Source organism: Patagioenas fasciata, chromosome 3, assembly GCF_037038585.1.
Source record: "Patagioenas fasciata isolate bPatFas1 chromosome 3, bPatFas1.hap1, whole genome shotgun sequence".
Taxonomy (NCBI): domain Eukaryota; kingdom Metazoa; phylum Chordata; class Aves; order Columbiformes; family Columbidae; genus Patagioenas; species Patagioenas fasciata.
Window position 1 is genome coordinate 54,453,851 of NC_092522.1, and position 15,020 is coordinate 54,468,870.

At 36.1% G+C, this 15,020-nt stretch overlaps 1 protein-coding gene across 1 annotated transcript in view; it reads left to right on the forward strand.

Moving 5' to 3' along the window:
• PRKN (parkin RBR E3 ubiquitin protein ligase) overlaps positions 1–15,020 on the forward strand; it is a 717,498-nt gene that overhangs the window by 318,039 nt on the left and 384,439 nt on the right. The window contains exon 5 of the mRNA XM_065835898.2: positions 13,210–13,293. Coding sequence (XP_065691970.1) covers positions 13,210–13,293 — 84 coding nt within the window. The remainder of the gene's footprint in view (positions 1–13,209; positions 13,294–15,020) is intronic.

The window sequence follows — 15,020 nt, forward strand, 5'->3', positions numbered from 1 at the left end:
CTAATGGGAGCTTGTTCAATGCAGTGCAAGGATATTTGCACAGTGTAATTAAGTGCTTATGAATAATTATCATGCATCAATATATATCTATAGTCTATGTAGTGGTAGCAGCAAATCTATAGAGAATATGTCTTATTTTTAAAAGTATCTTTCCACCTGAGAAGGCTTGTGATAAGGTAGTCGGTCAGAGATCAAGAATCAGAGACCTTGAATAAGTTCTTTTTTAACATTTTTAAGAGGTGTGTGTGTTGCGGTTTGGTTTTGTTTTGTTTTTCTAAATCTAAATGTATTTTCAAAGTTCACAGTGGCTTGAGAATATTCGTTTGATGTTCCAGCAGTGTGCAAACTTGTAGAAACTGCATGAGACTTACAACCTTGCATTGACAATTCAGAAATTATTCAAGTGGAATTAATGGATATTGGTATAAATTTAAAAGGAAAGTAATGTAACACTGATGTATAAAATAGTACCCTTATTTGTGTATATTAGATTTCTGTGTATTTATAATGTAACATTCTACTGACAAATTAAGAGATAGCATGAAACGTATAAATGTTACTCGTTACTTGCTTTCCTCTCATCCAGGAAGGATTCGGTGTATTCAAACCTTTTGGTTTTCATCAGAGATGTTAATTTTTTTGTGACAAGGAGATAGTCCACTATGTTTTCTTGTCTACAGTCTGCACTCTATAGAGGTGATAGGATTATGTATTCTTTATCTATGAAGAGAAGCCATTACCTCGAATTATAATTATCTTGTTGCAGTTGTGGGCTGTTAGCTGTGCTACAGATACAGTGTCTATTCTGATCATAGCAGACCCAAACTTTAAATACATAGCATAAAATAACAATGAATAATGACTTGTACTTAATAGAGAAACTAAGTCTTGGAGAAATGTGCAAGACCTGGGATGGTGGAACACATTATAAGCAGCAGGTGTGTAGAATGGAATGGCTGGGCTAGTGCATGTGTTCGAGGAAGTTCTACACGTTGTTGTTTATTAATATATAGTGTGTTGTATTGCACATTTATGTTCTGATTAAAGTGCCAGTTCTAGATCCTTTTGATATTATAACTACATTTGTTATAGCTAAACCTGATGATGATAAATGAATAAAAAGTACTGATTAAGCCACTGCCGTAAGCACTGAGCTATGAATTAGTCATAATATTAATTCTATTTAATCACCTGAGTTTTATTTGTTGTCACGGTTTACACTGAGCCATAAGTAAGGAAAACAAGATCACAGTGATGGTTAGAATGTTAGTCTTGCATGATAAAATGCTAAACATTTAAATAATATCTCTGTCTTTCCCTGTGACAAAAGAAATAGGTACTAAAAGAGACAGAGATAAGAGAAAAAGAAACCGTATCTTCAGAATAAAATGTATTAAAGTCTATGGAAATGCACATTAGTCAAGCCAATGTAGAAATACCTTGATTTTTATGTCTGAGGACCTGCTCATTTCTAAAACTAAGAAATTATTAGTGTACTTATTTTACAAGTAGGCTTAGCCTGAAATAGATTCCGTAATTTGAATGCAAGTCATAACCTCCATAAAAGACATACAGATATCATGCTACAAAACTAAACTCTTTCACTTGCACTTTTCAGAATTCAGTGGAAATGTGTAGTTTATCGTGAAATTAAATGTTATTTTATGCAGCTTCTAGATGATCTATCCTGGCTTATGGATTTCAAAATATCAGTCACCTTTACTTATTTCTATACATTCTAATGTTTGGAGGGGACTTCAGATATACTATCTGTGACTTCAGAGTTATTCGTTTTATACCAGAGTATCTCACTCTACAAAGGAAGGAACCCAAAAGCTAAATCTAAGAAAGCACTGATGAGCCTGAAACAGGGTGGTTGCAGAGTGGAGTTATCCAAACGATGCCTTGCTCAGTTGCCTTTTTAAACTTGCACATGTCTGTCTTTTCAGAAAGCCGGAGCACAGGGAAATTAAATGCCTAGGCCTAAAATTCCTCTTGTTTAAGCAAATCTACTCCTAGAATTAAATGAACAATTCAGAGCAGGTATAAAGAAATGAGGCGTTTCCGCTAGCTTAATCTTCAAAATCTGGTCTAGTAAGACATTTACAGAGATCACCTTGTATGCACAAACAAGATTGAGTTTTTACAAAGTTCAAGTGGTAGGGGCACAATTTACCTTTATGCAGGGACCCCTCAAGAGCTTCTGTCAGAAAACGGGCAGGTTGGGTTCAAATGCCCCTTTAGCCCGAGTCGGTTCACCTTTTCTGTCATTTATGTGAAAAACATAAATATTGACTTGTGGCATTTTCCAATTGTGCCAATATGCAGAAAATAATAGAAGAATAATTTAAGAAGTCCAAGATGCATGCAGCCAGAGGAGGAGAGAGAGATGAAAAAAAGCTGAGCTGCAGACCTTAAAGCACTGCTTCAGGAGAAGTAGTTGTCTGAGATTTGGATATTACATTATCTAATAACACTGAGATTTTCCTTTAGAGTTATTCAACGGCTGTTTTGGATCAAGTCTAACTCCACCCCATATATGCAGTACCTTTATGGCAAAGGCAGGAACCTGAACTTTGCTCTTATGTCTGATTTCTAGGGGTCAGACCCCTTAATTTACTGGAGATAATCTGAAGACCATTTTTTAATTAACATTGTATACTTCAAGGGATTTAGCATAGCAGACCAGATTCAGATAAAATTCAGGTATCGTAATGCAAAACATCTTTGTAGCTGAGGGATTTTCTACTGTGATAAGAGGTTCTGTACTGTCATGTAAAACCAGAGCAGGAGTTTTGGGTTGGATGCTCACTTGTCTTTTTCCCTGCTTATTTTTGTTTAGTTTTTGGGTCCCTTTTCCTTCTTCTACTTAATTTTTCTGGGCTGTCACACTAACTGCTCTCATTGGTGTTTGCACTCTGATGTCTGCCTGCCAGCCGGGGGTTCTGTGTGACGGATGAGATATCTCATAAAGCTTTCACTAACCTCTGTAGCACAGCCTCAATTCTTTAACACTAGCTGTGTGCCAGTAATCTCTTAATTTCTTTTATGATTATTAGCACGCTCATGTTTGGGCTAAAAAAAAAAAAAAAACTGCAAACAAAACCCTAAAAACAACAGTGAAAACCCACCATGCTTGTAGCATAACTTTAAATGAATCTCAAATAAATCTGAATAATCCACCTGATACACCTGATGCAGGGTTTCCTGTATTTCTGAATACTTAAAATAAAGATGCATTCATCTCTGAATGCTCTGATGGGCGTGTAAAGTTTACAACAATTCTAGCACTTGGGGGTTAAAAAGCAAAAACAAACCAAAAAAAACCCCGGCAAATAACATTGCCATCTTCTCTAGCCTTTGATATCCTATTACCTTTCCTTTGGAACATAGGAATATTGTTGCTGAAATTGGTATGGTTTTGTCTTTCAGGGTTTTGGATTATGTGTAAAATCAAAAATGGATTAGCAATCTATTTTCTACAGGTACTGCGGTGTGTAATCTTGATTTTTACAGTTTCATATAACTGCTGTAACTGAAAAAATTGCTTGAACACCTTATGAAGTTAGACTTGCTAGCGGCTCTTAGCTAAGGAATTTATTCTTAGAACATATCAGTGTTTTGGCTATTTTTTAACCTTTTTTTTTTTTTTTTTTAAATGAATGAACAAGAATGGGAAGGAGGCCCTTCAGACAAAGTAAAAGCAAGGGAAATAGGGGCACAGTCAATGATAGCACAGAGAGGGAATGGCAGGAACATGTGGCTGAGGGCAATATCTTCTTACAGATCTCACATAGCCTGAGTAGTTGATCTGAGTGTTGTCTCTGGACATGTCTGATGATGACCCATGAAAGTGAATCAATGAGCTGACGGCTTCTCCAGGTATTATCTGTAACAGGAATACTCTTTATCTCTCAGTCAAGAGATGTCAAAAAAAAAAAAAAATTCAAAAAATATTTAGAATCGAGTAATGTGACATGCAATTATCACATCTGAATTAAGTTACATAATATTGTAGTTGTAATTGGGGAAAAAATACCTTCACAGAGGCAATGTATTTTCTACCTATTCTGTTCTGAAAGATTCTCCCTAAGGAAGGAAAATTTCAGTGTAAGTCCTATTTATTATTAGTTGTAGTATCACCAGCACATATTCATACTGAATTTCAAATATGTTTAATGAAGCCTGGCAGGGCCCTGAGGGCACAGACCAGGCCCGAGCAGCCCTGCCCCGCAGCCCCTTTCACCTGACACAAAGCTGCTCCACCAGCCTGGGCTCTGATGGGGTCTGGAGCTCCCCTGGGGCTGCTCGTCACAGCCCAGAAAGTCCTGGGGGACAAAATCCATAGGCAGCAGACAGCTGCCATTTTAGAAGAAGCTGGGATACAAATTAAGTTTTAATTCATGCTTAGTTTGTGGCTTGTAACTGTGACTTGGAAGTGGAAAGGATAAGAACAGAGGCAGTATTTTGGGTGGACTTTGAAAATAGTGTTCGTGCTTTCTGATTTCAGCCAAAGCTCTTAAAATAAGGATGAATATTTTTAACATAGGAGGTTGTAGCTCGTAAAAACATGAGTGTTGTCACTGCTGGCTCAGCCCAGAAGGAGGATACATGTTGAAAGTTTTGATTTCTCTTGCCTGTGAGTTTCTTGTTTGGTATATGGGTTTTGTGTGGTGTATGTTTTCTGTGTTGTGTGTTCTTTTGACTTCTGGTCCTGGATATACTGACCTCCTGGATATGCTGACATTTTGGACACGTGGCATGTTCAGAGAATTACAGATATTTTCTCCAGTTCTATTTTCTTCTTTCAATCTTGCAAAAGTATTTAATGACATCCAGACAAAGAGTAATGTATTTTGTATCTGTAGAGTAGAAGTCATTAGTCTGACAGATCATGTGGTTCTCTTGTTTCAGGAGATTCTACATCCACTTCTTTTGTAGTTATCTCTCTCAAGACTGAAGTTTAACTACATCCATCTCAAGCAGTCAAGCAACAACAGCACTTTCTCCAGTTCAGTTTCTCAGCTGCAGTTGTTATATATGGTGGGGAGGGCTCACCAAAATAATTGTCCAAAAGCACATTATAAATCTATTTTTTGCTTATTATATAAAAATTGTTTGCAATGGCAACACAGTACACATTGTAAAATATAATACTATTGATGAAGAAGTGACTCTGGAGACTTTAATCCTGCGTGTCTTCATATGAGCCTTCATTACTTGGTTGAGATCAATGGTATTACTCTTGCAAATCCATGTCATATAATAAAATATGAAAGAAAAGACCAGAACTTATTAAAAACATCTTATTAACAGGTTTGGGGTTTTTTTTTTGTTAACACAGATACCTGTGATAAGAAAGAAAAAGTAATGGTCGATTAAATAATAACGGGAATTATTTTTACTACACTTACCTGCATTTTCAGCTAAAGATGTGATTTTTCTGATCTTTGATTTGAAATACCTAGCATGCAGGAAGTCTTCCTAATTGCACAACTGCAAGCAGTTTAGCAAATTGTCAGCTACTTCATTTTGGAAGAGTTATAACTATTGATGGAAAACTGTCAATCCACTAATTAGTCTGGGCACTGTGAAAGGAAAATTTCCTCTCCAAGATACCACTATAAATCAAACCAGTAGGTTCAGTCCCACAAAGGCTTAAAATGTGTGATTAACTCTACCTCAGTATTATTTCTCATATGAATAAAGCTATCCATGTGCTTTATTAATTGCTTTAATGACTGAAGTCAATAAGAATAAAAAGATATATTCTGATGGATTCTACTGCTGTGTAGACTAAGCAGTTAACTTCAGTCCTTCCTTTCCTATTCTACAAAACACTTTAAAACTAGCCCCAAGACTAATTTATTAATAGTAGGCTTTTCTATACTGTGCTCTCTGCTGTGTGAGATGGCGTGCCAAAGTCAGTTCGTGGCAAATTGGTTAGTTTTCCCTGCAGTGAAGTGTGCAGTGGGAGAGGCTCTCTCTGCTCCTCTGGTGTGACAGGCAGAGTCACAGAATTCACAGTAGCATTTATTAAAATATGAGATGTAGGTGAGAAGAACTCCACTGTGTTATTGAACAAATTATGGGTTACCTCTTACATCATGTGTCCTAGCACCTGTGTCCTAGTTATTTCTATCAGTCTTGGCAGAAATGACAAAAAAGAGTTTTGAAACAAAAATTACTCTCTCACTGCTAGAAGTGGCCTTTGAAGGTCTGTGTGAACTGTCTGAGCTTTAATTACCTCTGCCTTTGTGATAAGCTTTGTAGCAAAGCAGAGAATTCTCGTTATAAAGGTTGCGATCTGGCATGTTTTACTTCCGGTATATTATCTAACATAATAAATTTTCAAGTATTTTAAACGGAACTCTAAAAAGCTAGCAAGCCCTTCCTGGCTAAATCAGAAGTGATCTCTTTTATGAACTTGACTTTGTCTTTGGTGGTGGATGCTTTAAGCTGTGCTTCGGGAATTTGGAGAAATGCATTTTGTGGTTAACCAGATACTACTGTTCATGGAGTTTTACTTGGGAAGAAAATAATAATGTCTATATGGTATCTGCGCCTTCAGTAGAAACCTAGCAAGTATCTTTATTAGTTGTTTCATAATTGTCAAGATGAAGAATGCCGAAATAAATATGGAGCTTTACAAGAATGTTATGATTCAAATAATTTATTTCTTCAAAACAGAAATGAGTTCTCCAATGTCTTCGCTATTAGAAATGTACCATACAAATCTTTTGTGCTGAGTCTAATTGAGTATTGCTCATGTAACAGCTAGATTTTTCCTAGTAAGTGCTTCAAAAGATGATCAGATTGCTCTCCTAAATTAAGCCTGTTAAGTACTTGCAAAATGTGGATGAGTGTATCTAAAAGTCTTAATTTTTCATCTCCATTACTGCACTAATGAAATAGGATGAAAGCTATTATTTGAATGCATTATATCCCTACTATGCTCAGAAGAAATAATCTAGAATTCAGCAATGCAACTCTAATGACAAGTGTGGAACGTGAAGAGCAAATAATGTTCTGAGTAAGGGGTGCTGAGAAAAAGAGTGAGTGCACTGGTTTACCAATAGTAACATCAGGCTAAATCAATACCAATTTGTCTCTCGAAGAAAAAACCCTATTCTTTCTTCCTTTTCATAGACTCTTGACTTTGCCAAGTTCCTTGGGGATTTAGCACCTGCTGACCCATCTCTAGCCTTCTCCATTTGTTCTGAGATATTTGCAAGCCTCCAGAATCCAACTATTGGAGTCGTCTTGCAAGTCACTTGCTCTGAAATATTACAGAGGTAGCATAAGTCTGGGAGATGCTAGATTTTAGAGAAGCAGACAAGCTTTAGTCAGGTGGTGCTGAGGGAAGCAGCTCTGATTATTTAGTAAACATGTCTATGTTGTTGTAGGAAAATGTGCATTCCCTTGTAAAATTATTTTTCTAGGCTGAAGTGTTCATATTGTGAAAGTGAGCTCAAACTTACACTGAAAAGACTAGAAGAAAACAACAGCGAAAAGATTGTATCGTCTCTGCTATGATGTGTTAGGTTTGTGACAGTAGGTGTGATTTATTCCTGCTCACGTAATATCCATTGCCTGTGTTAAGCTGTGTTTGCATATATATGTTTATCATCAGAATACCTCTTGGTTCCCACTATGTCTAGGGGACACACTTGTCCATCTGTGCTGGCACTGAAAGCAGTGAATTGTGATAGCTTGGTATAGATACCCCTGTTACAGAGTGACAAAAAGGAAACCAGTTTTTGTTAAGTGATCCTAGCATTTTGGGGAGCTGCTGGTTTTTTTGGTTTTTTGGTTTTTTTTTTAATCTGATTGCCTCAAGGTAGTAAAATCTTGCTAAGGAGTCACCACACAATGATTGGTTCTTCAAATACTCTCATGTAGACAGGTCAATAACCATAATTTTGGAGAGAAGTCTGAGTACTCACACAATTTGCATTAAATTTAGCACTTTTTCAGTGGCTTGTATGCTGATTTTTAAACCCTCTGAAGTACCTGAAATGATTTCTTACATTATTTTAAAAATCCTTCTGCATTAATACTTGTCCCTTGGTTTGGTCATTTGCTCAACATTTTAATGATTTCTATCTCTCATGTAGATATTAGCAGGTACAAAGATGTGTTTTCATGACATTCTTCTGCATATTGTTCACTGAGGGAGAATATAAAGGAAGGAAAATGCAAAGCATTGAATACATGGATAGTTTCTAGCCTTTTAAATGATTCAAAGTCTTTGATGAATCACTGGTTTCTATTGCTGACCTCTGTTTCTGACCTGTCTCTGACTTCACAGGTCAACAGTTCTGCCAGCAACTGCATTTTGAATAATTTGTCATCTGAGATCTCTAGATACTATTTCTGGTTTCAGAGTTGTTTAGTTTGGTTGTTTGTTTTGTTTGATTGTTTGGTTTAGTTTTTTTTTTTTAAAGTGGTTCTTAACCAAAATGAAGTTGGAGTTCTACAATACAAAAAACAAATCTTGGTACTGGATGGAAAGTAAAATGAGAGTGTACTGTCTGCTGTACTGGGCACCAGTACCATACAGTGGTGGAAGGTACACAAATTTCCAGTACTTCTCTTGTACATTCAAGAAACACCTCAGTCCTCTCTGTTCTTCAAATGCTGCATAGGTGCTTCAGTTCAAATTTAATACACTGTTTGCCAACTTTTTTCCTGTCTTCCCCCTCAAAGGAAGGAACAACTGTCATAAACCCAAAGTACAAAAATTTACATGCCTGGTTGTTTGGAAAATAGTCAACTACATCTTACATTACTTTTTCTATTCAGGAATATCATAGTGTTCTTTCTGTGCTTGTATTTTTTTTTGTTTGGTTGGTTGTTTTTTAAATTTATTTATTTATTTAATTCTGTCTTTTTGCCATTTATACACCGGAAAAACCTTCTCTGATACATCCATTTTAATGCATAGCTTTATCTGTGAGCCATTTGGCTGTGTACAAGAGGGGCGGTTCCTGTAATCTCACAATCAGGAGGCTTTGTTCATCTCATAGTGTGTTCTTGATTAATGCAAACTAATAATTACAAACGCTACAGTGTGCAGTGTTACGACACCACAAGTGATTGGCTGGTCTGTAGTTTGACAGGCTTTTCTTAGACTCAAGAAAAAATGATACAAAAATTGCATTTCAAACTGTTTATCTTACCAGAATTCCTAATTTTATTTTGATGCAATTATAGCAATGACATTTAGTAGTGCTGTTGCTAAAGAAACATTAACATTTTGAATACGCAGTGTTTTTCAAGGACAAATGTCTTTTTTTTTTGCTTTTTTTCTTTGAATGTGGAAAACTAAAATTTGCAAGCACAGTAAATCTTTTATAAGCATATTATGTTATCATTAATAATAAAATAGGACCCTGAAGAATGCCAAGCACAGATGTGGGAAAGGAGATGTTCCCCTTGTCACAAATTCTGAAAGTGAGGCATAGAACTGGGCGGGAGCAGGTATTTTTTTGGCTAGGTTTTATTTTTTGTTATTTCGCCTCCCACCACCACCCCACCTCTCACACAAACCCAAGATATTCTGCTAGTGCATTTTGGACTTAATCCTGCTGGATTGTTTTGACCCTAAAGAACCTGATCTAGTTTCGCTAGAACAAAGAAAAAATGCTGTTGACTTAAAACTGGGTCTGGTTGATATGATTATGGACCTAGACCTCTAAAATACTGAATAGTTGAAAAGTTTTCTCCTGAAATAACTTCAGTGAAGTTAAAGGATTAATTCCTCTAGAAAGTTTAGTTTGAAGTATTTTCTTCTTATGAAATCAAGATAGTACCAAAGTTCATAACATATACCTGTGGAACTGTTGCTGTGAGACTGTTTTAAAATACCTTATTGTGTAGTAATCTTGTGATGCTATTTTTGTGTGTATACTGGTATAGCATTATTAACTTTGAGAGTTTCATTAATCACACAGGGATGAAGTACAGGGAAGATTTTCTGTTGATATTTATTATCAGGACCAGGAAAAAGTGGTGGTGCTTGGGGTTTGTGCGAATTTTATTGGGCGTGTTCGGGGTTTTTTTACCTTTTTGTTTTGTTTTGTTTTGTTGTTTTGGGTTTTTTTGTTTGTTTGTTTGTTTGTTTTTTTTAATGAGTGTTACTCCTATCCCCTTCCCACCCCCAAATTTTATAAAGCATGCTTCTTATTTCACACCCTTTCTTTCTATTACCCTCTTCCCAAGTGTAAATTATGTAAGGATTATCCAAACGTATACAAACGTGCTGAATTCCTCTAAATTGGAAAAATAAAAGTTCTGATAAATGTACAGTAACAAATTTGAATATAAATTAAGAGGGACAGATGTTAGGGAAATGTTAACTTGTTAGTCGTATTTGTCTTTAACAAGTCAGTGCATTAGGGAGTATCCTTATGGAGTGAAATTCTAGCCCCAAAAAGAGGGGGGAAACAAAAAAAAGATACTCTCATTGACAGCCGCTTACCCAGATGATGATAGTAGGTCTAACATCATGGGGAAAATATAAATATTGAAAGTGTAGGGAAAAGCATTATAATGGGATACTTAAATTGCTTTGATGTAAATTAGGTAAGTACCATCTCAAACCATGTTCAACTTGTAGATGTTGTTCAGGTTGTATTACAGAAAAGTTGATCAAAGAACCTGCAAGAGAAGGTAAATGCAGAGGGCCTGGTTTATAATGTTAGTAACAAAGACCTATTCTTTAACATGAATGTAATATATCGTGCAACTTCCCCAAATCAGAGAAAGATGCAAATATTGTGCTTAATTTATATCACAAAAGCACTGGAGAGGATGAGATACACAGCTGGTGGATGGATTCAGTGTGGAGCAACCTGGGAAGTGCCTACTAGAAGCCCCTCTGGAGACCTTAGGATGCACACTTGATCTGCTGGTAAAATGGCAGATGTAACTCAATATATGTTAATATTAAGTGATATGGACTGGGAATTCTACGTAGATGTTCTATCCATATGGGATGGATTTGGGGATAACTGTTACATTCAGGAATGAGACCTAGGAGCTATGATAGAGAATTCCACCAAAATGCTGCCTTGGTGCTTGGTAACCATCAGCATATTAAAACACTTTTGTTCTTTTTTATAAATCGTTATTAAAATTCAGAGACACTGTCTTCCCATTCACTAGTCCAGCACGTGTGTAAGTCTTGTACCCTGTGTGATGTTTCTCATATTCTAACAAGATAGAGTAGAATTGGAACAGCTACTGAGAGAGTGAGAAGTTGATTAAAGGTAAGTAACAGCATCTATATGAGGAATGGCAAGGTAGGTTACTTATCTTCCTGGAAAGTAAGCTAATGTGCGAGCTGTGCTAGAGATCTGTGCAGTCTTTGATAGCATGAAGAAAAACAAATATATGGAGGAGCATTGAATGAAACCTTCAGCTCCTGAGTAGAATACAATTAAAAAGAGGTGGTTCTTTATGCAGAGAGGCTCTGCTTTTAATCCTGCAAAATCTCAGGAATGCTAAAACATCAAAGGAGGTCAAAATTCACTGGAATTAGTAATGGCAAACTTGATTTTAAAGATCATTTAAAATAATGAATTCAAAGGTGGTATTCTCCCACAATTTCAAGCAAAGTATTACTTTATACTAACTACACTATCCTGCAGCTGCTTTTCTTGTGAAGTGTCAAATCTACCAGTAGCCATCCTGGCATGCAATACAGCTTCCACAATTTCAGGCTCTTATACGTATCTCAAGTGCCACTACTTCAGCTATGATAGTAGAGAGTAGAGCTCAGAACAGACTAAGTCATTTTACTTAACTTTTCAGATAGGCTGGATCAACCTTTTGTAGTAAAGTTCCTACTACTGAGTTAGTTCAAAGCTGTCTGAGCCGTGTCTGCACTGTGCGGAGGAAATACTTCATACAGAAGTAAATAGGAGATGGATTTAGATGTGGTACTGGATTACTTTGTAATCCAACTGAGATGTAAATAGGCACTAATTTCACTAATGCAGTTAAACATCTCCACTGCCATAATTTCTACTCTGGGTCAAGTTTTTCTGCTATTACTGAGTAGTGACACTATCCCAAACACTAAGTAATCCCAAGTAGAAAATATTTTAATTATTGATACCTTCTGAGTTTGTTTCTGCTATGTCTATGGATATCTGTAAACTTCATATCTGTTTCTCAGATTAATTTTTATTGTCTACAAATTCAATATTAATTAGTGTGAGATTAATATTAAAAGAGAAGACTTGCACTAATGTCACTTAATTTTTATGTGCTGGGAAATACCTTTATGAATGTTCCTATATATGATGCCATATATATGAATATTCTTCATTGATAGATCATCCTATTAACCACACTATTTTGTAGCTGTGAAATATTAACAATGCTGATTTGTAATATTTAAATTTACTCTGTGTTTTGTAGTACACTCATAAATTAACTATTTGTATTCAAAAAGTCATAGAAATGTTTTCTAAGGATTTTCTATTTTCTTTCTGGGTTTTCATGTGAGGGTGTTTTTTAAATTATTTATTATTTTTATTGTATTTATTAATCTTGAACCCAATATAAACGTCCAGGAATCTACTAATAGTCCTCACTTCATTTTTTTTTTTTTTTTTACGTTGTATTATGCTTAAGTAAAGGCTTTATCTGGTGACAAGAAGTCTATTTTGTTTACAGCAAACATTATCAAAATTCACACAGTAGCCCACAAAAACAGAAACAGGTTTCGGGAAAGTTAGAACCATTTGATACTTAAACAACAAAATACAAAAAGGCTACTTGACCTAGTCTTTGTGTTATGCTTAATCTTTCTGTGTGCTACTTTCAACTACTGTGGGTTTTTTCCCTTTTTTCCACTTAGTCTGCTGCAGGCCAGGTTGTACAGTGTTGAAGATGAGTCTTTGTAGCTTTTTAATCATAATTAAGTCAGTCCCTGCCTCAAGCTGGGAAAATGTAACTACTTTTTGACTCGTGTTCACAACACTGACCTCAGGATGGAGGGACTGTCTGTCTCACTGATGGAGCTTTATTGATGAATATTGTCATATAAGCTGGCTAAACTTATTCAGCATAAACACTGTAAAACTAGCTAAAATCTTAAAAGAAACAGGGCTAGAAAGGGGGGCAACAAAACCAACTTTTGTGTATTTACTTATTAAGTAGATTTAAAAGTTTCTATGTTTTGGTTTTATTTTGAAGGGCCCATCTTGCTGGGATGATGTGCTGATTCCCAACAGAATCAGAGGTGTTTGCCAGGCCCAAAGGTGTGATGGAAACATAGCGGTAAGATTTTGTCTTGTTTCTCCAAGTACTGTGCCACTTATAAGGATAACTGTTTGTAGCAGTTCTAACCATAGTAGAATTGTAGAAATGAATGTAAGTTGCTGTGTATGGTACACTTCTGAATAGCTGTTCAGCATCAGATACTACGTCTCCAATGTTTAGCAGAAGGGAGGAACTTGGGCAGTTGCTGCTTGGAAGGAATGAGGAAATTATCTTGTGTCTTCTCTTTTCGCTGAAGTAGAACTCTTAGATATTCAAGTATACATTTGTTAAAAGCAGAATGTAATACATTTTTATGTCAATGCTTATTTTATAATTATTGTGTATGTATCAGTGCACTGAAAGCTTCAAATTTGTGTCATCTTGCATATCTTTCATATCAGATTTTCAGTCTTTGTCCACAGAGTGGGTTCTTCACACTGATGATTACTTTACAATCTGTTCTTCCACATGCTCAATACTGTTGTTTACTTTAAAATGTTTCTCCAAGTGACATCAGTGAAAAGCCTGAGTAAGAAGCAGCATGGACATCTCAAATCCTTAAAAATGAAGATTTTTCAAAACATTACTCACGTATACTTATATATTTTATGTGTTAGATATTACTCAATAGTATTCAGTACTAGAGAGGTCTTAGAGGTATTTCCTTCTCAGGAAAAAGGTTAATTTGAGATGTTCCTGATGGGCATATCTTTTCAGACAAACACAAAACTTTGTAAATGTGAAAGGATTCTGTTCGTTAGAGACCAACAGACGGGGGCAACAGAAGTGCATTTCTTCAGGGGCTCTCCCTTCCTGTGCTATAGTCTTCTCTTTGTCTTCCCTAGCAAGACAGTTGTGAAGTGGCACATCCATGTGGTTCCATAGGTGTCTTCTGCTTGGCCACAGACTATGTCAGGAAATATTTTTATCTACCTTGAGACAACAAATGGTTGTTTTAGCAGCATGTGATTTATGCCTGTCTCCATGCACAGCCAACAGAAACTGAGGTCTTGCAGCTTTCAGGCTTCTGCTAGGAGGGATTCCGACAGGGATTTATCACTCTCCCCTGCTCTGGTAAAACAGCATAATTACCTGTACTGTGCCTATTCCCAGAGCTTTTCCTACCTGAAGTCATAATGACTTGATGTCATCCATTTGTTCCCAAATCCCATATGTACCACAAATATAAAACCTCTTGCTGATTTCTGAGATGACCTGCAACCAGATAGTTAAACCTCACCACAAAAGCAAATGAGGACAGTAGTTATAAAAACTCACCTGGGCTATGCCAAATGCATCTCTTTGTCAATGTTGTCTCTGTAGTATCATCTGTAGGAAGAATTAATTGTCTGCAGAAGTTAGGGACTAGTTTGATCTTTCCTCTGGAGATGGGTCCAAGAATTGGTTCAACTTCCTTTCCAGTACATGTGAAATCTGGCTTTTTTTCTTTCTGTGTTTTTGGTTGGTTGGTAGGTTTTGATTTGTGGTAGGGTTTTGTTTGTTTGTTTGTTTTCTTGATTTGTGTGTGTGTATGTGTGTGTGCTTGTTTTTTTTTCTTTTTGAATGAATGATGAACTTCATGCCTCTGTGACTTTCATGAATGTATGATACGTCCTTGGAAAAGAGAAGAAATAACGTTGACTAATTCACAAGTTGAAACCTCCAGGCTTTTCTTTGCTGTTACAGTATTTGAGAGATTAAGTCAAATTTTATGCTTAAGTGTACAAAATTTGTACAATTATATT